This window comes from Bos indicus x Bos taurus, chromosome 13 (assembly GCF_003369695.1).
Source record: "Bos indicus x Bos taurus breed Angus x Brahman F1 hybrid chromosome 13, Bos_hybrid_MaternalHap_v2.0, whole genome shotgun sequence".
In the NCBI taxonomy this organism is placed as follows: Eukaryota; Metazoa; Chordata; class Mammalia; order Artiodactyla; family Bovidae; genus Bos; species Bos indicus x Bos taurus.
The window spans coordinates 21,645,703-21,658,993 of record NC_040088.1 but is presented as its reverse complement, the minus strand read 5'-3'; the positions used below and the strand labels follow the sequence as shown (position 1 = coordinate 21,658,993).

The window sequence follows — 13,291 nt, the reverse complement described above, 5'->3', positions numbered from 1 at the left end:
TCATAAAAATATTTTAAAGCAAATCTTACATCATGTTACCTCATTCCTACATACTTACATATGTACATAGTGTTGTTTTTGTTTTTTTAAAGAACATCTTTATTGAGATATAATTCACATACAATACAATTCACTTATTTAAAGTATACAAGATACAAGTCAAATTTTTTTTTGGCTGCACAGCTTGGGGAATCTGTTCCCTCACCAAGGATTGAACCTGGGCCACAGCAGTGAAAGCCCGGAATCCTAACCATTAGGTGACCAGGGAACTCCCCTACAAGTCATTTAAATATGTATATATGTTTACTTCACTGTAAAGTCAACACTACAGTCTAATTTTAGAACATTTGTGTGTGCCCTCACCCACAGAAAACGTGTACCAAGTGTTGGTCACTCCTTATTATCTCCTTCCCCAGCCTTATAAATAACTGATCTACTTTCTGACTCTGTAAATTAACCTATTATTCTGGACCTTTCATATACATGGAATTATGTGGTCTTTTGTGACTGGTTTCTTTCAATTAACATGTTTTCAGGAGTTATCCATGTTGCAGCATGTTAGCACTTCATTTTTTAGAGCTGACCCATATTATATGAATATTCCACATTTTATTTATCCATTCATCAGTTGATAGACATTTGGGTTGTTTCTGCTTTTCAGCTATAGTTAATAATGCTGCTATGAACATTTGTGTCCAAGTTTAATTGTGGACTTAACATTTTTAGTTCTCTTAGGTTATCCAAGAGTCTTACGGATTTAGGTCTTAACATTTAGTCTATGATCCATTTAGAGTTAATTTCTTCTATGGTCTGAAGTATGGTTCCAAATGCGTTCTTTTGCATGTGGACATTCACTTGTCCCAGCACCTGTTGTTGAAAAGTGTCTTCTCTCTTTGTCTTTGCATCCTTGTTGAAAATCAGTTGACCATAGTTGTAAAGGTGTATTTCTGTACCCTCTGCACTGTTATTCTGTTGAACTGTATGTCTGTCATTATGCCAGTACCACACTGTCATTATTTACTGTAGCTTTGTAGTAAGTTTTGAAATGAGAAAATGAGTGCTCTAATATTTTGTTCTTTTTCAAGATTCTTTTGGCTATTCAGGGTCTCGTGCATTTCCATATAAACTTTAAGATCAGCTTCTCAATTTCTGCAAAAAAAAAAAAAACAAAAAACAGTTGAGATCTTGATCGGAATTGTGTTGACTCTATAGATCAATTTGGAGAGTATTGTTATCTTAACAGTATTAAGTATGCTGATCCATGAACATGATGGATGTCTTTCCATTTATTTAAATCTTCTTTAATTTCTGTCATAAATGTTTGTATTTTTCATTGCATAGTCTTTGCACTTCTTTTGTTAAATTTATACCTAAGTATTTTATTTTTTTGATGCTATCATATAAGGAATTGTTTTCTTAATTTTATTTTCAGAATGTTTATTCTGAAGCTACTGGAATGTTTATTCTGAAGCTACTGTGTCAGAATTAAAATTGATTTTTGTGGATGTAATGATATATTTTCACCTAACAAAATTAACATAGTTTCTTAGTATTCTCTCATACCCTACCCATATTTGGATTTTCTTGGTTTATTTGTATTAAAATCGACATAAGGACTATATATTACATTTAGTTATTATGTCTGTTATGCTTATTTTAATCTGGAGCAACCCCTTTCCTTTTTAGAAACTTTTTTTCATAACTGTATTGTTGAAAAGGCTGGGGCAGTTAGCCTAGAGAAATATACCACATTCTGGATTTGTCAGTCTGCTTCTTCTTCATGGTGTCATTTAGCTTGTGTCTCTGTCTTCTTTACCTTCCTTTAACTGAAGGTGAACTCTGAAGGACTGGTTCTTAACCTTGATTACACACATAAATCATCGGAGGAGTTTTTTAAAATAGTGACACTTGGGTCCTACCCAAGAGATTCTGATTTCACTCGTCTAGGTAGTGGTCCTTAAACTTTCAGCAGGTACCAACCAGTTCATCTGAAGGGCTTGTTAAATGTAGATCGCTGGGCCCCACATCCAGAGAATCTGATTCAGTACATCTGGGGTGGGGCCTGAGCATTTGCATTCACAAGTACCAGCTGTTGTTTCTGCTGGTTTTTGAGCACACTTTGAGAATCACTGATCTCTCACGAGGTCTGACTAAGATATTGTAAGTGATATTAATGTGCAGCCTGGCTTGAGAACCATTGAGCTGATGGTTTCAGCCAACAATGATCTTTGTGTAACTCCATTATTTCATTAGGGGTTAAAAAATTTTTTTTAATACCAGTTCTTCCACTTCATTTGCTCAAAGTTTTCTTTAAAGAGGAACTTTCATTGAGAAGGAAATGGCAGTCCACTCCAGTATTCTCACTTGGGAAATCTTGTGGACAGAGGAGCCTGGTGGGCTACAGTCTGTGGGGTCACAGAGTCGGACACAACTCAGCAACGAAGCACAACTGCAGCAACAAAGACTCAGTGCAGCCAAAAATAAATAGATAAATTTTTTTAAAAAAGAACTTTTCAAAGAGATTCTTTTAATGATTAAGTTGTAAATTTGGGAAGGAGCCCTTAAAATTAAATATAGGCATGTACACCTAGAAAAAAGGTCAGAACAAAATATGTCAAAATATCTACTTCTGAGTACTGAAATTGTGTGTAATTGTTTCTCACATTTTCTTTTCTTTAAAAAAAAATTGTTTTTTTCGCCCTGCATAGAACGTAGGTTCTTAGTTCCCTGACCAGTGATCGAACCTGCACCCCCTGCCTTGGGAGGTCAGAGAGTTAACCACTTCACCACCAGGGAAGTCTCACATTTTCTAATGTATAAATGAGATCTTTAAAATCACACAAAAAAAGAACCCCAAATATATGAAAAATCATTTCTTAAATAGTCAAAGACAAAATGTCATCTCTTCAAATTATTTTTTTTAAGGAAGTAATTTTCATTGTTCTGTCTCTTCTTCGTATCTGCTGAATAAACAGCAAGCCAGCCTGTTTCTCATGGTCCCCTCGACCTCTGTGGTGTTTGTTCTCTGTCTCTCCCATGTTCACACCCTGTTGACATTGTTCTGTCCTGAGGTCTGGAAGGAGTGCACTCAGAGAAGGGCAGGAAAAAAGTCATCACCATGGAGAGACACAGCTCAGCGGGTTCCAGTTTCATTGTCTGCCGTGTTCTCCGGGTGCTTCTCAGGCAGAGACTCTTCTCAGGAATGGTCTTCATTCGCAGGGGTCTAAGGGGCTGAAATGCATCTTGTTCTCCTCTTTGTTCTGGTGATTAGAATGTGGAGTTTTCCACCTTGGGCAACAGTCCATAGGATTGGAGGAAGGCATTTGAAACTGTAATCTGTTTTCAGCATTTTGGAAATTAAGGAGCAGGTTTAGCAGTACCAGTGGCCCTCCCCCAAGTACTTAGCACAAGTTCACTGCAGCATAGCCCAGACATTGCCTTCCTCTTTATTTTTAAAAATTATTTATTTATTGGCCTCAAAAACTGTGGGATCTTAGTTCCCTGACATCAAATCCAGGCCCCTCAAATTGGAAGTGTGGAGTCTTAGCCACTGGACCACCAGGAAAGTCCCTCCATTCCTCTTTAGTCCTTCCACCTCCTCAAGCTGCTACTCCTTGGGGATAAATGGCCTTTCCATATTCCTACGATAGCTGCTGCTAAGTTGCTTTAGTCGTGTCCGACTCTGTGCGACCCCATAGATGGCAGCCCACCAGGCTTCCCCGTCCCTGGGATTCTCCAGGTAAGAACAGTGGAGTGGGTTGCCATTTCCTTCTCCAGTGCATGAAAGTGAAAAGTGAAAGTGAAGCCACTCAGTCGTGTTCGACTCTTAGCGACCCCATGGACTGCAGCCTACCAGGCTCCTCCGTCCATGGGATTTTCCAGGTAAAAGTACTGGAGTGGGTTGCCGTTGCCTTCTCCATTCCTACGATAGACCTGTCAGCATGCCTAGGAGTGTTTCTCTGTCTCAAGCAGGGGCCAGTGTCATTCATGACTGTACCCCAGCTCCTAGTATGATGGTAGTCCCGTTGTACCTGCTCAGTAGGTGTTGGTTGAGTGACTTGGCCCTTACCTATTACTTGCTTCATGTGGGACCAGATAGCCAGCACTCCATTCTTGTTCTTTTTCCATCTATTCGCCTGTGTATGTGTGCTCTTACAGGCATCTTATTATAGAAAACTTCATTCCTCTGGAAGAAAAAAGTAAAATTATGAATAGATCCTTCTTCGATGAAGAGGAAGATCATTGGAAATTACATCCTATAACCAGACTGGAGTAAGTCACTATTGACTTGTAATGTGGGAATGGGGTGGGCTAGAATGTTGATAAGCTGGACTTGGCCAGAGGAGAATGGTAAAATGCAGTCTGATTCCTTTAAACTTGGAACCAATTGCAGCTGTGACTTTGTGGCTGCTGTAAGTTCGTGAGGTAAACGTTTGCTGACGAGTGTGGTATTAGGAATTGGGAAACATTATCATAGTGAACTTATGGCCTTTCAGCTTCCCCAGATGTCCAGTGAAGTGTGCCAGGCCAAGGGAGGGGCAGTACATAGGTGTTATCTGTCAGTCTGACTGTGTGGAGGATTCTCAGTCTCTGTCTGGATCCTGCTAGAAAGATGAGAGAAGTCTGCCAAGGATGTGGGAGTGGGGAGTGTGGACAGCTCAGCTTCATGCCTGCTATCTAAGAACTGGATGATGACTCAGAGCCCCTCCAGCTTGAAAGATGCATGATGCTCACACGTGAATCAGAAAGCAATTCAAGCAGAAAATATAAGCAGCTCCCGCCCCATTTACATGTCAGCCCTCAGTCCAGGGAGTTTCCCATTTCAGGTTCTACCTAAAGGAGGCTCAGAATTTTCTGAGTGCTAGTTCCACAGTCCCAATCCTGGGACTGTGGGACACACTCTGGCCTGGGTCTTGAGCACACAGTCCATTTCCAGGAACCAGCAGATGATGAAACGGCCAGTCTCAGCCGTGGGATACAGGAGACCGTTGAGCCAACACGCAAGAATGTCCATGATGGTTCGTCCAGACGTTCGATACAGGGTGAGAAGATTGTACTCATGTTAGAGAAACATGAGTTTAATTTATGTAAACGCTTTGATTGTACTCATGTTAGAGAAACATGAGTTAAATTTATGTAAACGCTTTGACCCGTCTGCAAAGTCACAGTTTGTATCCTGACACTTTTAAGAGGGACCTGAGGACAGCTACGTTAATAACAATTATAACAAGTAATATGTATGATTAATGAATCATAAATAACAAGGTAAACGAGAATGAGATTTAGAAAATTAGGACTAGGGAAGGAGAGAGCACAAACATACTGTAGTCCGTGTGGCCAGTACATATTAATAGTGAGTTTCAGAATGGCCTTGTGGGGAGACGGGAAAGAAAGATGTCTAACGACAGGAGATGGAGGTTCGTGAAAGAACTTGCGGTCCTTCCGTTTAACAGAATACGTGTGAGTCATGTAGTTATCTGAAGTGACATAGTTGATAACTAGTTAATGACCCAAGCATATTTTACAGTAAAAATACCAGACAGGCTTCTGTCTATAAGCACTGGCCATGCACCAGGCACTGTACTCGGCGCTTTGCTGCTCTGTCTGATTGAGCCCTCTCACTCACTCTGTGCGGTCAGTCCTGTGGCTTAAAAGTTCAGGTAGCTGGTAAGTGGATGAGCCAGGAGATGCAGGTATTGTTCAGCTATAGAACAATTGGTCCTGAAAGCGCGTATATGAATTTAAAAAGCGGGTGCAAAGTAAATCAAAATGTGGACTGGTAATTGCTGGTTAATGGAAGCACATGCATTTAAAATTTTCTTCTTTTTGCTTATCTGTATTTTTTATAACCATCCATGGGGATCCTCTACTATGTTTATTTATTTAGGCTGCACTGCAGGGCTTATGGGATCTTAGTTTCCCCGACCGGGGTTGGCACCTGGACCACAGCAGTGAAAGCACCAAGTCCTAGCCACTGAGCCACCAGGGAATTCTCTGAATTACTTTTATGATGAAAGCTTGTCACTTAAAAATTTTAAGATGTTTTTGAGTCTCCCTTGGCAGCCAGAGCAAGGCAGATTAGGACTAGTTAACTCTTCAATTACCGTTCTTCCTGGCACTGAGTTATTCTGAATAAGGAAAACAAAAGCAAAAAAGAGGTTATCAGATGTGGCTTTATGTCGTGGAAGATGAGGGATGTGTCAGAGTCCTCAGAAGCGTTTTTCTAGCAGTTTCAGAGGGTACATATCTTGCCAGTTTATTTCATGTCTTCAGCCTAAAAACATGATTTTAAAGCCAACAAGTCAAATACATGGGTTTCCAGGGGGCTTACCTTGATCCAGAGATAGAATTTCAAGCAGTGGCTTTCAGATGATTTTTAGCAATGGACCTGCTCCATTGAGAGCCATGTTGTACAGTATCTCAATACGTAAAATTGATCAACGGAGCCACTCCATTCTCTCCCCTAACCTCCCAGCTGGTTTCCCTCACGCCTCCGCCAGGGCCTTGGGGCTTGAACTCCACTGAGTGGGAGGAGCTAGAGGGGAAGATGTGGAGCCATGGGTGTTCTTCCCTCGTCACCCTCGGCTTGGTGTTTAGGGGCCAGGAAAAGGCCCAGCGCAGAATATCGAGTGACGGAATCTATCTACAAGGCCAGTTATGAGGCAGAGCCTGGTCTGATTTTCAAAATCTGATAATAAGCACATATACTGCCCCCTGCACACACTACGTATATGCCCCATACCTGCCTCCTTCCCTCTACAGCCAGAAAATTCATCAGAGCTGCTGTAGGTATGGAGATTATTGATGACTACGATTTTCTTTTGCATATCTTTTTGTATTTTTATACTGTCTACAATAAATAAGTTGTACTTAATTTATTATTTTCTCTTGATTATTCCCCTTAGGGTGCAATACGCATTCTTTGTGTTTTTTAAAGGAAAATAGAGAAAAGCATAGAAAGTAAAATAAAAGTCATCTGAAATGGCACCAGGAAAAAAGTTATAAAAGTACATTGCTTTTTTTAAACACATCCTTGGTAGGCTTTGAGTAGCAAGCAATCCGAGGTTCTGTTCTTGGGTTTAGATTGTTTGAAGTCCTTTTGTCTGATTGGACGCGATCCTAGCTGTCTTGGCTCTGCTTCTGCAGGCAGAAAACATCATGCTGCTGGAGCTGGACATGCCCAGTCGGACCACCAGAGACTACGAGGGCCCCGCCATCGCCCCCAAGGTCCAGGCTGCATTGGATGCGGCTCTACAGGATGAGGATGAGATACAGGTGGATGCGTCATCCTTTGAAAGCACTGCACATAAGAAAACCAAGGCCAGGTGAGTGGCTTTGGGGACGTGTTTGAACAAGGACAGATGAGGGGAGAGGGTAGCAAATGTGCTTGTTTATCACAGAACTAAGTGGCAAAGCCCGAGTTAACCTCGGTCTGTCTGCATCCACAGCCCAGGCTCTGAGCCTCAATTTAAATAACCAGCCACTTAATTTGGTGCTCAATTAGAAATCCTGTCTTATTAAATTCCGGATTAGAAGTTTAAGGAAAATAACTGAGTGCAAAGCCAAAAATGGAAGGAATTTTACCTGCATACTTAGTTTTTTTGTTTTTCCTTCTTACCAATTTGGAGAAGACAGTCAAGATGTAATTTTAATGGAAGAACAATTGCTGAGAATCAGAGTCCCTCCCTGAGGTGTCATCCATCCATTGTCGGGTCATGTTGGCTATCCGAGAGGGTCACGCTGTGCCAGTCTCTGGTGGTTTTACAATTGAAAGTCCATGAGGCAAGGCCACTCTGAGACATAATGGCCATTAATGGGAAGGGAGGCTTATCTGCATCAGAGACAGCGATGGGATGTGTAATGGACATATGTGCTTGACTCTTGCAGGCCTAAAAGTGGAAGGAAGTCGGGCTCCTCCTCTTCTTCCTCAGGAACCCCCGCATCTCAGCTTTATCCACAGCCTCGGGGGCTAGTTCCAAAGTAAAGCCACTTCCCCCTCTCCCAGGTTACAAACAGCCTTGCCTTCTGGGAGAAGAGACAAGCAAAAACCTGCAGAGAGGACTTGACCCCAAACTCAGAACCATTCCCCTGGGGAAAAGCAATGGCCTCTTCGCCGATGAACCAACTTAATCTGGTTGAACATGCTGGTCGTAAGACGGCACTCAGCTCCTCTAGGACTTGTCCTTTAATTAGCATCTCAGAACTGCCTGGATAAGGTAAAGTGTGATAGCTGGGGTGGAAAGCAAGAGAGTGACCGGTGACCTTGCTTCCCTTCTCCCTTGCCACCTCCTCTCCTTTTCCTTGCTGTCCCATCCTCTCCCCTCTACTTTTCTAGCCTGTTCTTTATACTGGGCTCCCTTCTTGTTGAACAATAGGGCAAAATCAGGAGTCACATCAGCAGACCAACTCTTTGGAGCCTCAGGATAAAGTGGCAATGAGTCTGAAAAGCGAAAGTCCTAGAACTTGAGCAGGTGCTCGTTCTTATAGGTAGAAAATGAGAAATCTCATTTGGAGCTAAGCCTCTGAGGGGCACGGTCCATGCACCTCAGTAAGAAGTGGATCTGCTTTTGGGATCTGCTGAAGGAGCAGATATTTTCCAAGGAAACTGCCAACTTCTGCTCCAGAAGGATTCCATGTCAGAAGCAATAGAAATAACACTTCCTCTGCCTCCTTGGAGAGTTTAGGGAAACAGCTTCTTTAGAACCTCAAAACCATGACCATCTTATCCAAGACGTGAATCTGTAAGTTGATGCCATGTCCATACGCCATGTCACTTTGCTCTTTATTGGTCACCATCTATTTCCATGCACATTTCTCTGAGCGAACCTGCCTGGGCCCATGTTCTGCAGTGGGCCTGTATTTTGGGCAAAGAGAGGCTGTCTCTGCCTTCTCTGATGGGACCAGAGCTGGGGGCACGAGACACAGAGAAGCACTTCTGCATCCCCTGTTTTTTTCCATCCTTGCATAGAGAGCATTGGGGTGACGAGGTAGGTGCCAAGATGGTGTCGTGAGGCTCGGTGCAGTGGCAAAGGAAGATGTGACAGCTGGAGCGGCAGAGGAGTCCTGCCTGCCTCCAGCAGAAGACTCACTGAATCCTAGAACTGGGGCTCCCCCCAGGCAGAGCCCGGGGCAGTAGCGAGGCATGGCCGTGTGATCGAATAGTTCAGAGGAGTTAGGAGTTCCCGTTTACATATACTGGTTTGGTTTGTAAGTTTTAGTTCTCTGTATTATTGAAATTCAGAATTTGGCTTTATGTTGGTCATTAGGTGGATGTTACTCATTCCCCCCCATGAGAAACTTATAAGTGTGTGTGGGTGTGCAAGCACAGTGGTGCCTATGTTCTTTGAATGTGTCGTGTGTGTCTGTAAGAGAGAGACCAAGAACTTGCCCGACTTTAGAAATACACTAACGTGCAGTTGTTGCCTTTGTCTGTATTAAAGGCCCGCTGAATGACTAATCCAGGCTGGAAGCTCCCACGTGGGGGTCTGAGTCCATGAGCCAAGCCTGAGGGGACAGTATGTGTCCCTAGTCGGCCACACCGGCGCACCTTGCTGGCACCGTGCCTCGGGAAGGTGGCGACTCAGTGGGCCTTGAGTTATATTTTAACTCAGCTGCTCAGTTCCCAGGGCACATTTCTGGATCAGAACCTGCGGGAAAGAGGAGGTACCGAGTGCAATGTCTTAGCGTCCTGCAAATGGAGATCGGTCGTCTACCAGCTTATCTCCTGTTTAGTAACCATTCTTTCTGAACCCAGGGCCCTTTTCAGCAATTCGCGGAGCATGATGGAGGCATCTCTCTTCTTTCTCGGGATCAAACTCTGTTCTTTATTATTTACTAAGAATGTCCCTGTTTGAACAGGAACTATATGATGGGGTGGGTAGCCTAAGATGGTGACCTGCTGGTTACACCTGTCTCTTGCACTACATTTCCTTGAAGCTGAACAGAATCAGACCTGAATCTGATCTGTAGGCTGAACATTTCCATCTAGGAAGTCTGAGAATTAAAAATTGCAGATAACCCTGTAGCTGAATACGGATGTCTCAAGGTGACTGTTCTGACCATGGGTGGTTGAATGACCATGGAACTTTTCTAAGAAGGCAAAAGAAGTAAGCCAAGTTGACAGGCAGGGTCATGAAAACAGGCCTGCCTTGTACTCAGCTGTGTTCATCTGGTGGTCTGTGAAATGAAGAAGAAGAACACCTGGCTGGAGGTTGAGTCTCTGGTGCTTTTCTTCTCTCAAAATGGATCTGATAAATATTCGAATAGAGGAGAGTGTCCTGCTGCCACCAGGAAGCTGCTGCCTTGGGCTCTGAATTGAGCTAAAGGTGTAGACCTACCAAGATGACTGAGGGACCAGGTTTTTATTGTCTGTAGTCATGCTAGAATGTTCCAAGCCCTCTGAGCACCTTCATGTCAGCAGCAACTAATGATATCTGGCAGCAAGGCCCCAGGATCTAATAAGCTCATCTGAGAGAAGGAGTTTGAGACAAACGTGCAACCGCCTGCAGGAATGCATCTGGTTTCAGATTTCAAATCCCGTGTCTCCCAGGCCCCTGGATTCAGAACTCAAGGCCACAAATCATAGGCATGAAGCACTTTCTTAAGACTCCACCCTAACGTTGGATGGCTCCCCATCGAATGCCTGCATGCTGCTTGAATGGCACCACCTGCATCTCCACGACCACAGGCGTCAAGAGAGTTGCTCAGCTCCGGCGTGGGCCACGCTCTACTTCTCCTGTGTGACTCTTGTAAGTGCCCCTTCACTGAATGTAGAATCGTTGCCAAGTTTGTGAGAAGTGTCCATTCTTTGTCAACTTGGGATATCAGTCCAGCCTCACATTTCCCACTGGAGGTTGAGGCTTGGTGTGAACACCACCTTGGGCCATCTCAGCACCATCAGTGGACGAAAATGGGGCTGCTAATACACTCTAAAAGCCATAATCAGAATGCTCGAAGGACCTGGATAAACAGCGGGCCTGGCTACTGTCTGTCGTGCAAGGTTGTTGTCTTGCACTGTTTGGAAATCTGCCCCCGCTCCTCCCTGCCCTCACTTCCTGAATGAAATGCTTCTGAGGTTGTTTATGAAAGGAGTGATCCTTGGGCAGGCAGGAGGCAGTGGGCTTTATGGCTCCTTGGAGTTACTGTTGATCTTGACCTTCTCTTTGGCTACCTTGAGACAAAGAATATGCCAATACTTGGGGCTCTGAGTTTTATAGTCAATATTTATTTGTATCATCTCTTTGTCTAGGAATGTAAAAGTGACTCTAAACTAAGATGTGTAATAAAAATCAGATTTATTGTACCTCCAAAAAGGTGTCCTCATAAATGACTGATGCTTCTGAGAATGACATGCTGGTGACTGACACACTGCCAATTTCTTTTAAACATTTGAATGTTTCTAGTGGAAGGAGGGTGGGAGTGGAACATGAAGACTGAGTTGGAATGTTGGCATTTAAAAAATATAGCAGCAAGGTAAAGGGACATGAAAGAGTGACAAAAGAATGCTTTTTGTGGTTTTCCATGGAAGCTCCTAAGACAGGCATGAAATTACTTTTAATTTCTGTGTTTTGTTTTTTAATGTTCCTTTACATTTATTATATACTTCAGAATATACATTTTTTAACAAAAATATTTTGTTATTTACTATCAAGAAAAAATTACTAGCAATGAGCAACTCATTGGTCTTATGGTTTCTTATGTGCTCAGGCCTGCTGGAGTGTCCCCCGCCCCAGGATGGAGGGGGGGGTCATGTACCCTGTGTGAGGAGTGGAGACTCCATAGAAGGAGCTCAGACCCTGGACTCTGAGCTCGGCTTGAATCCTGCTTGTGCCTATGCTTACTAGCTGTGCAACTATGAGGATTTTAGTTTTTCTCTCTAAACCTTGGTGTGTGTGTGTGTGGTGGGGGCGGGGGGGGGGGTCTTGTCTGTAAAACAGGGTCATAATCACACCTGGAAGGGCCACTGTAAGGATTAGCATTGCATTTAAAGCAACAAGTACACAAGTATGTGGATGAAAGCAGACATTTTCAAATGTGGTTATTGGGAGTTCCCTGGTGGTCCAGTGGTTAGGACTCTGCACTTTCACTGCTGAGGGCCTGAGTTCAATCCCTAGTTGGGGAACTAAGATCATACAAACTGAGTGATGCCATTCCCTCGTACCCCCAAAGCCCCCACCCCACCCCCACCACCACTAAATAATAAAATTATTTGGTTATTGCTATGAACAGGGCCCTGGGTTCAGAAGACATCATGAGCAATTTGTATCCTAAGAAACTAGAGGCTAGTACTGGGTATATTATGTTCAGAAACCCCTAGGCCTCTATAGAAAAGCGGCTAATCACTTAACAAATACATGTTGAGTATTTCCTCTGTGCCATGCTGTTCCAGGAACTGGATATAGAGACGTGAGCAACAGTCCCTGCCCACACACAGCTTGTGCTTGCATGGGAGAGGGAGGTGGGGTAATGCTAACCAAACGCACCTGAACGTGTAATAACCAATCATGACAAATGTCATGAAGTGATATTATAAGAGAGTAATAGGAGCCTGATTGGATTAGGTGAGTAAAGAAGGGAAGGGCTTTCTGAAGAAATGGCATAAAGTGAGATCCAGAGGACAAAGAGTTATTGGGACAGGAATAAAGAAAGAGATTTGTTCAAAGAGGGGACAGCACCTGTGAAAGCCTCATGTAACAGCTAGGATTTCATGGGAAGGTATCTGCAGTCCTTTTCTACCCTCACTAGGGGGAAGCATGCAAAGCTACCGTAAAAAAGATTATAGTATAGGACTTTAAAAATAAGTATACCAACAAGAAATGGAAAGAACAGAGAGGACAGTGTTTATGTGATTAGACAAATGACCCTTAACTCTTCAGAAGATGCCCTCAAACTACATGTAACGTCCCTATAGTCCCCTTTCTTTCCCAAAAGAGTTAAAAATCATAGGTTAGCCTAGCCTACATAGTTAACTATTTTAGAATAAAATCAAAACTCATTAGCCAGAAAGCAAGGGTTCAAAGTGTGATCTGAAGAATTATGAGTGTGTTCTTGAAAGTGACAGAGCTCTAGGTGGGTCAGGGGCTAACCTATCAGGGGAGGTGCAGGGCAGGGTTGCTGGGCAACTTAGAAATTCCTGCTGACTCCCCAGGTTGTCTTCTCATCTTCTGGATTGTTTTAAGGAAAAAAAAAACAACCAAGGAACTACTCAAACCTTGTGTGACAGAGTAAGAAGTATATAGTTGGTCTTCGTCCCCCCAAAAACTTCTACAACCCCTGAAATTTCCTTAATGAT

The 13,291-nt window shown here is 43.2% G+C and overlaps 1 protein-coding gene across 4 annotated transcripts in view; it reads left to right on the top strand.

Moving 5' to 3' along the window:
* KIF3B (kinesin family member 3B) overlaps positions 1 to 11,312 on the top strand; it is a 40,014-nt gene extending 28,702 nt beyond the window's left edge. For 2 of the 4 annotated variants that reach the window (XM_027558828.1, XM_027558827.1), the window contains exons 8-11: positions 4,159 to 4,272; positions 4,937 to 5,042; positions 7,147 to 7,325; positions 7,888 to 10,133. In XM_027558828.1, coding sequence (XP_027414629.1) covers positions 4,159 to 4,272; positions 4,937 to 5,042; positions 7,147 to 7,325; positions 7,888 to 7,984 — 496 coding nt within the window. In that variant the 3' untranslated portion in view covers positions 7,985 to 10,133. Of the gene's footprint in view, positions 1 to 4,158; positions 4,273 to 4,936; positions 5,043 to 7,146; positions 7,326 to 7,887 lie in introns of all 4 variants that reach the window. The other 2 variants (XM_027558826.1, XM_027558829.1) reach the window with 2 other exon arrangements.
* The last annotated feature ends 1,979 nt before the right edge of the window (positions 11,313 to 13,291 follow it).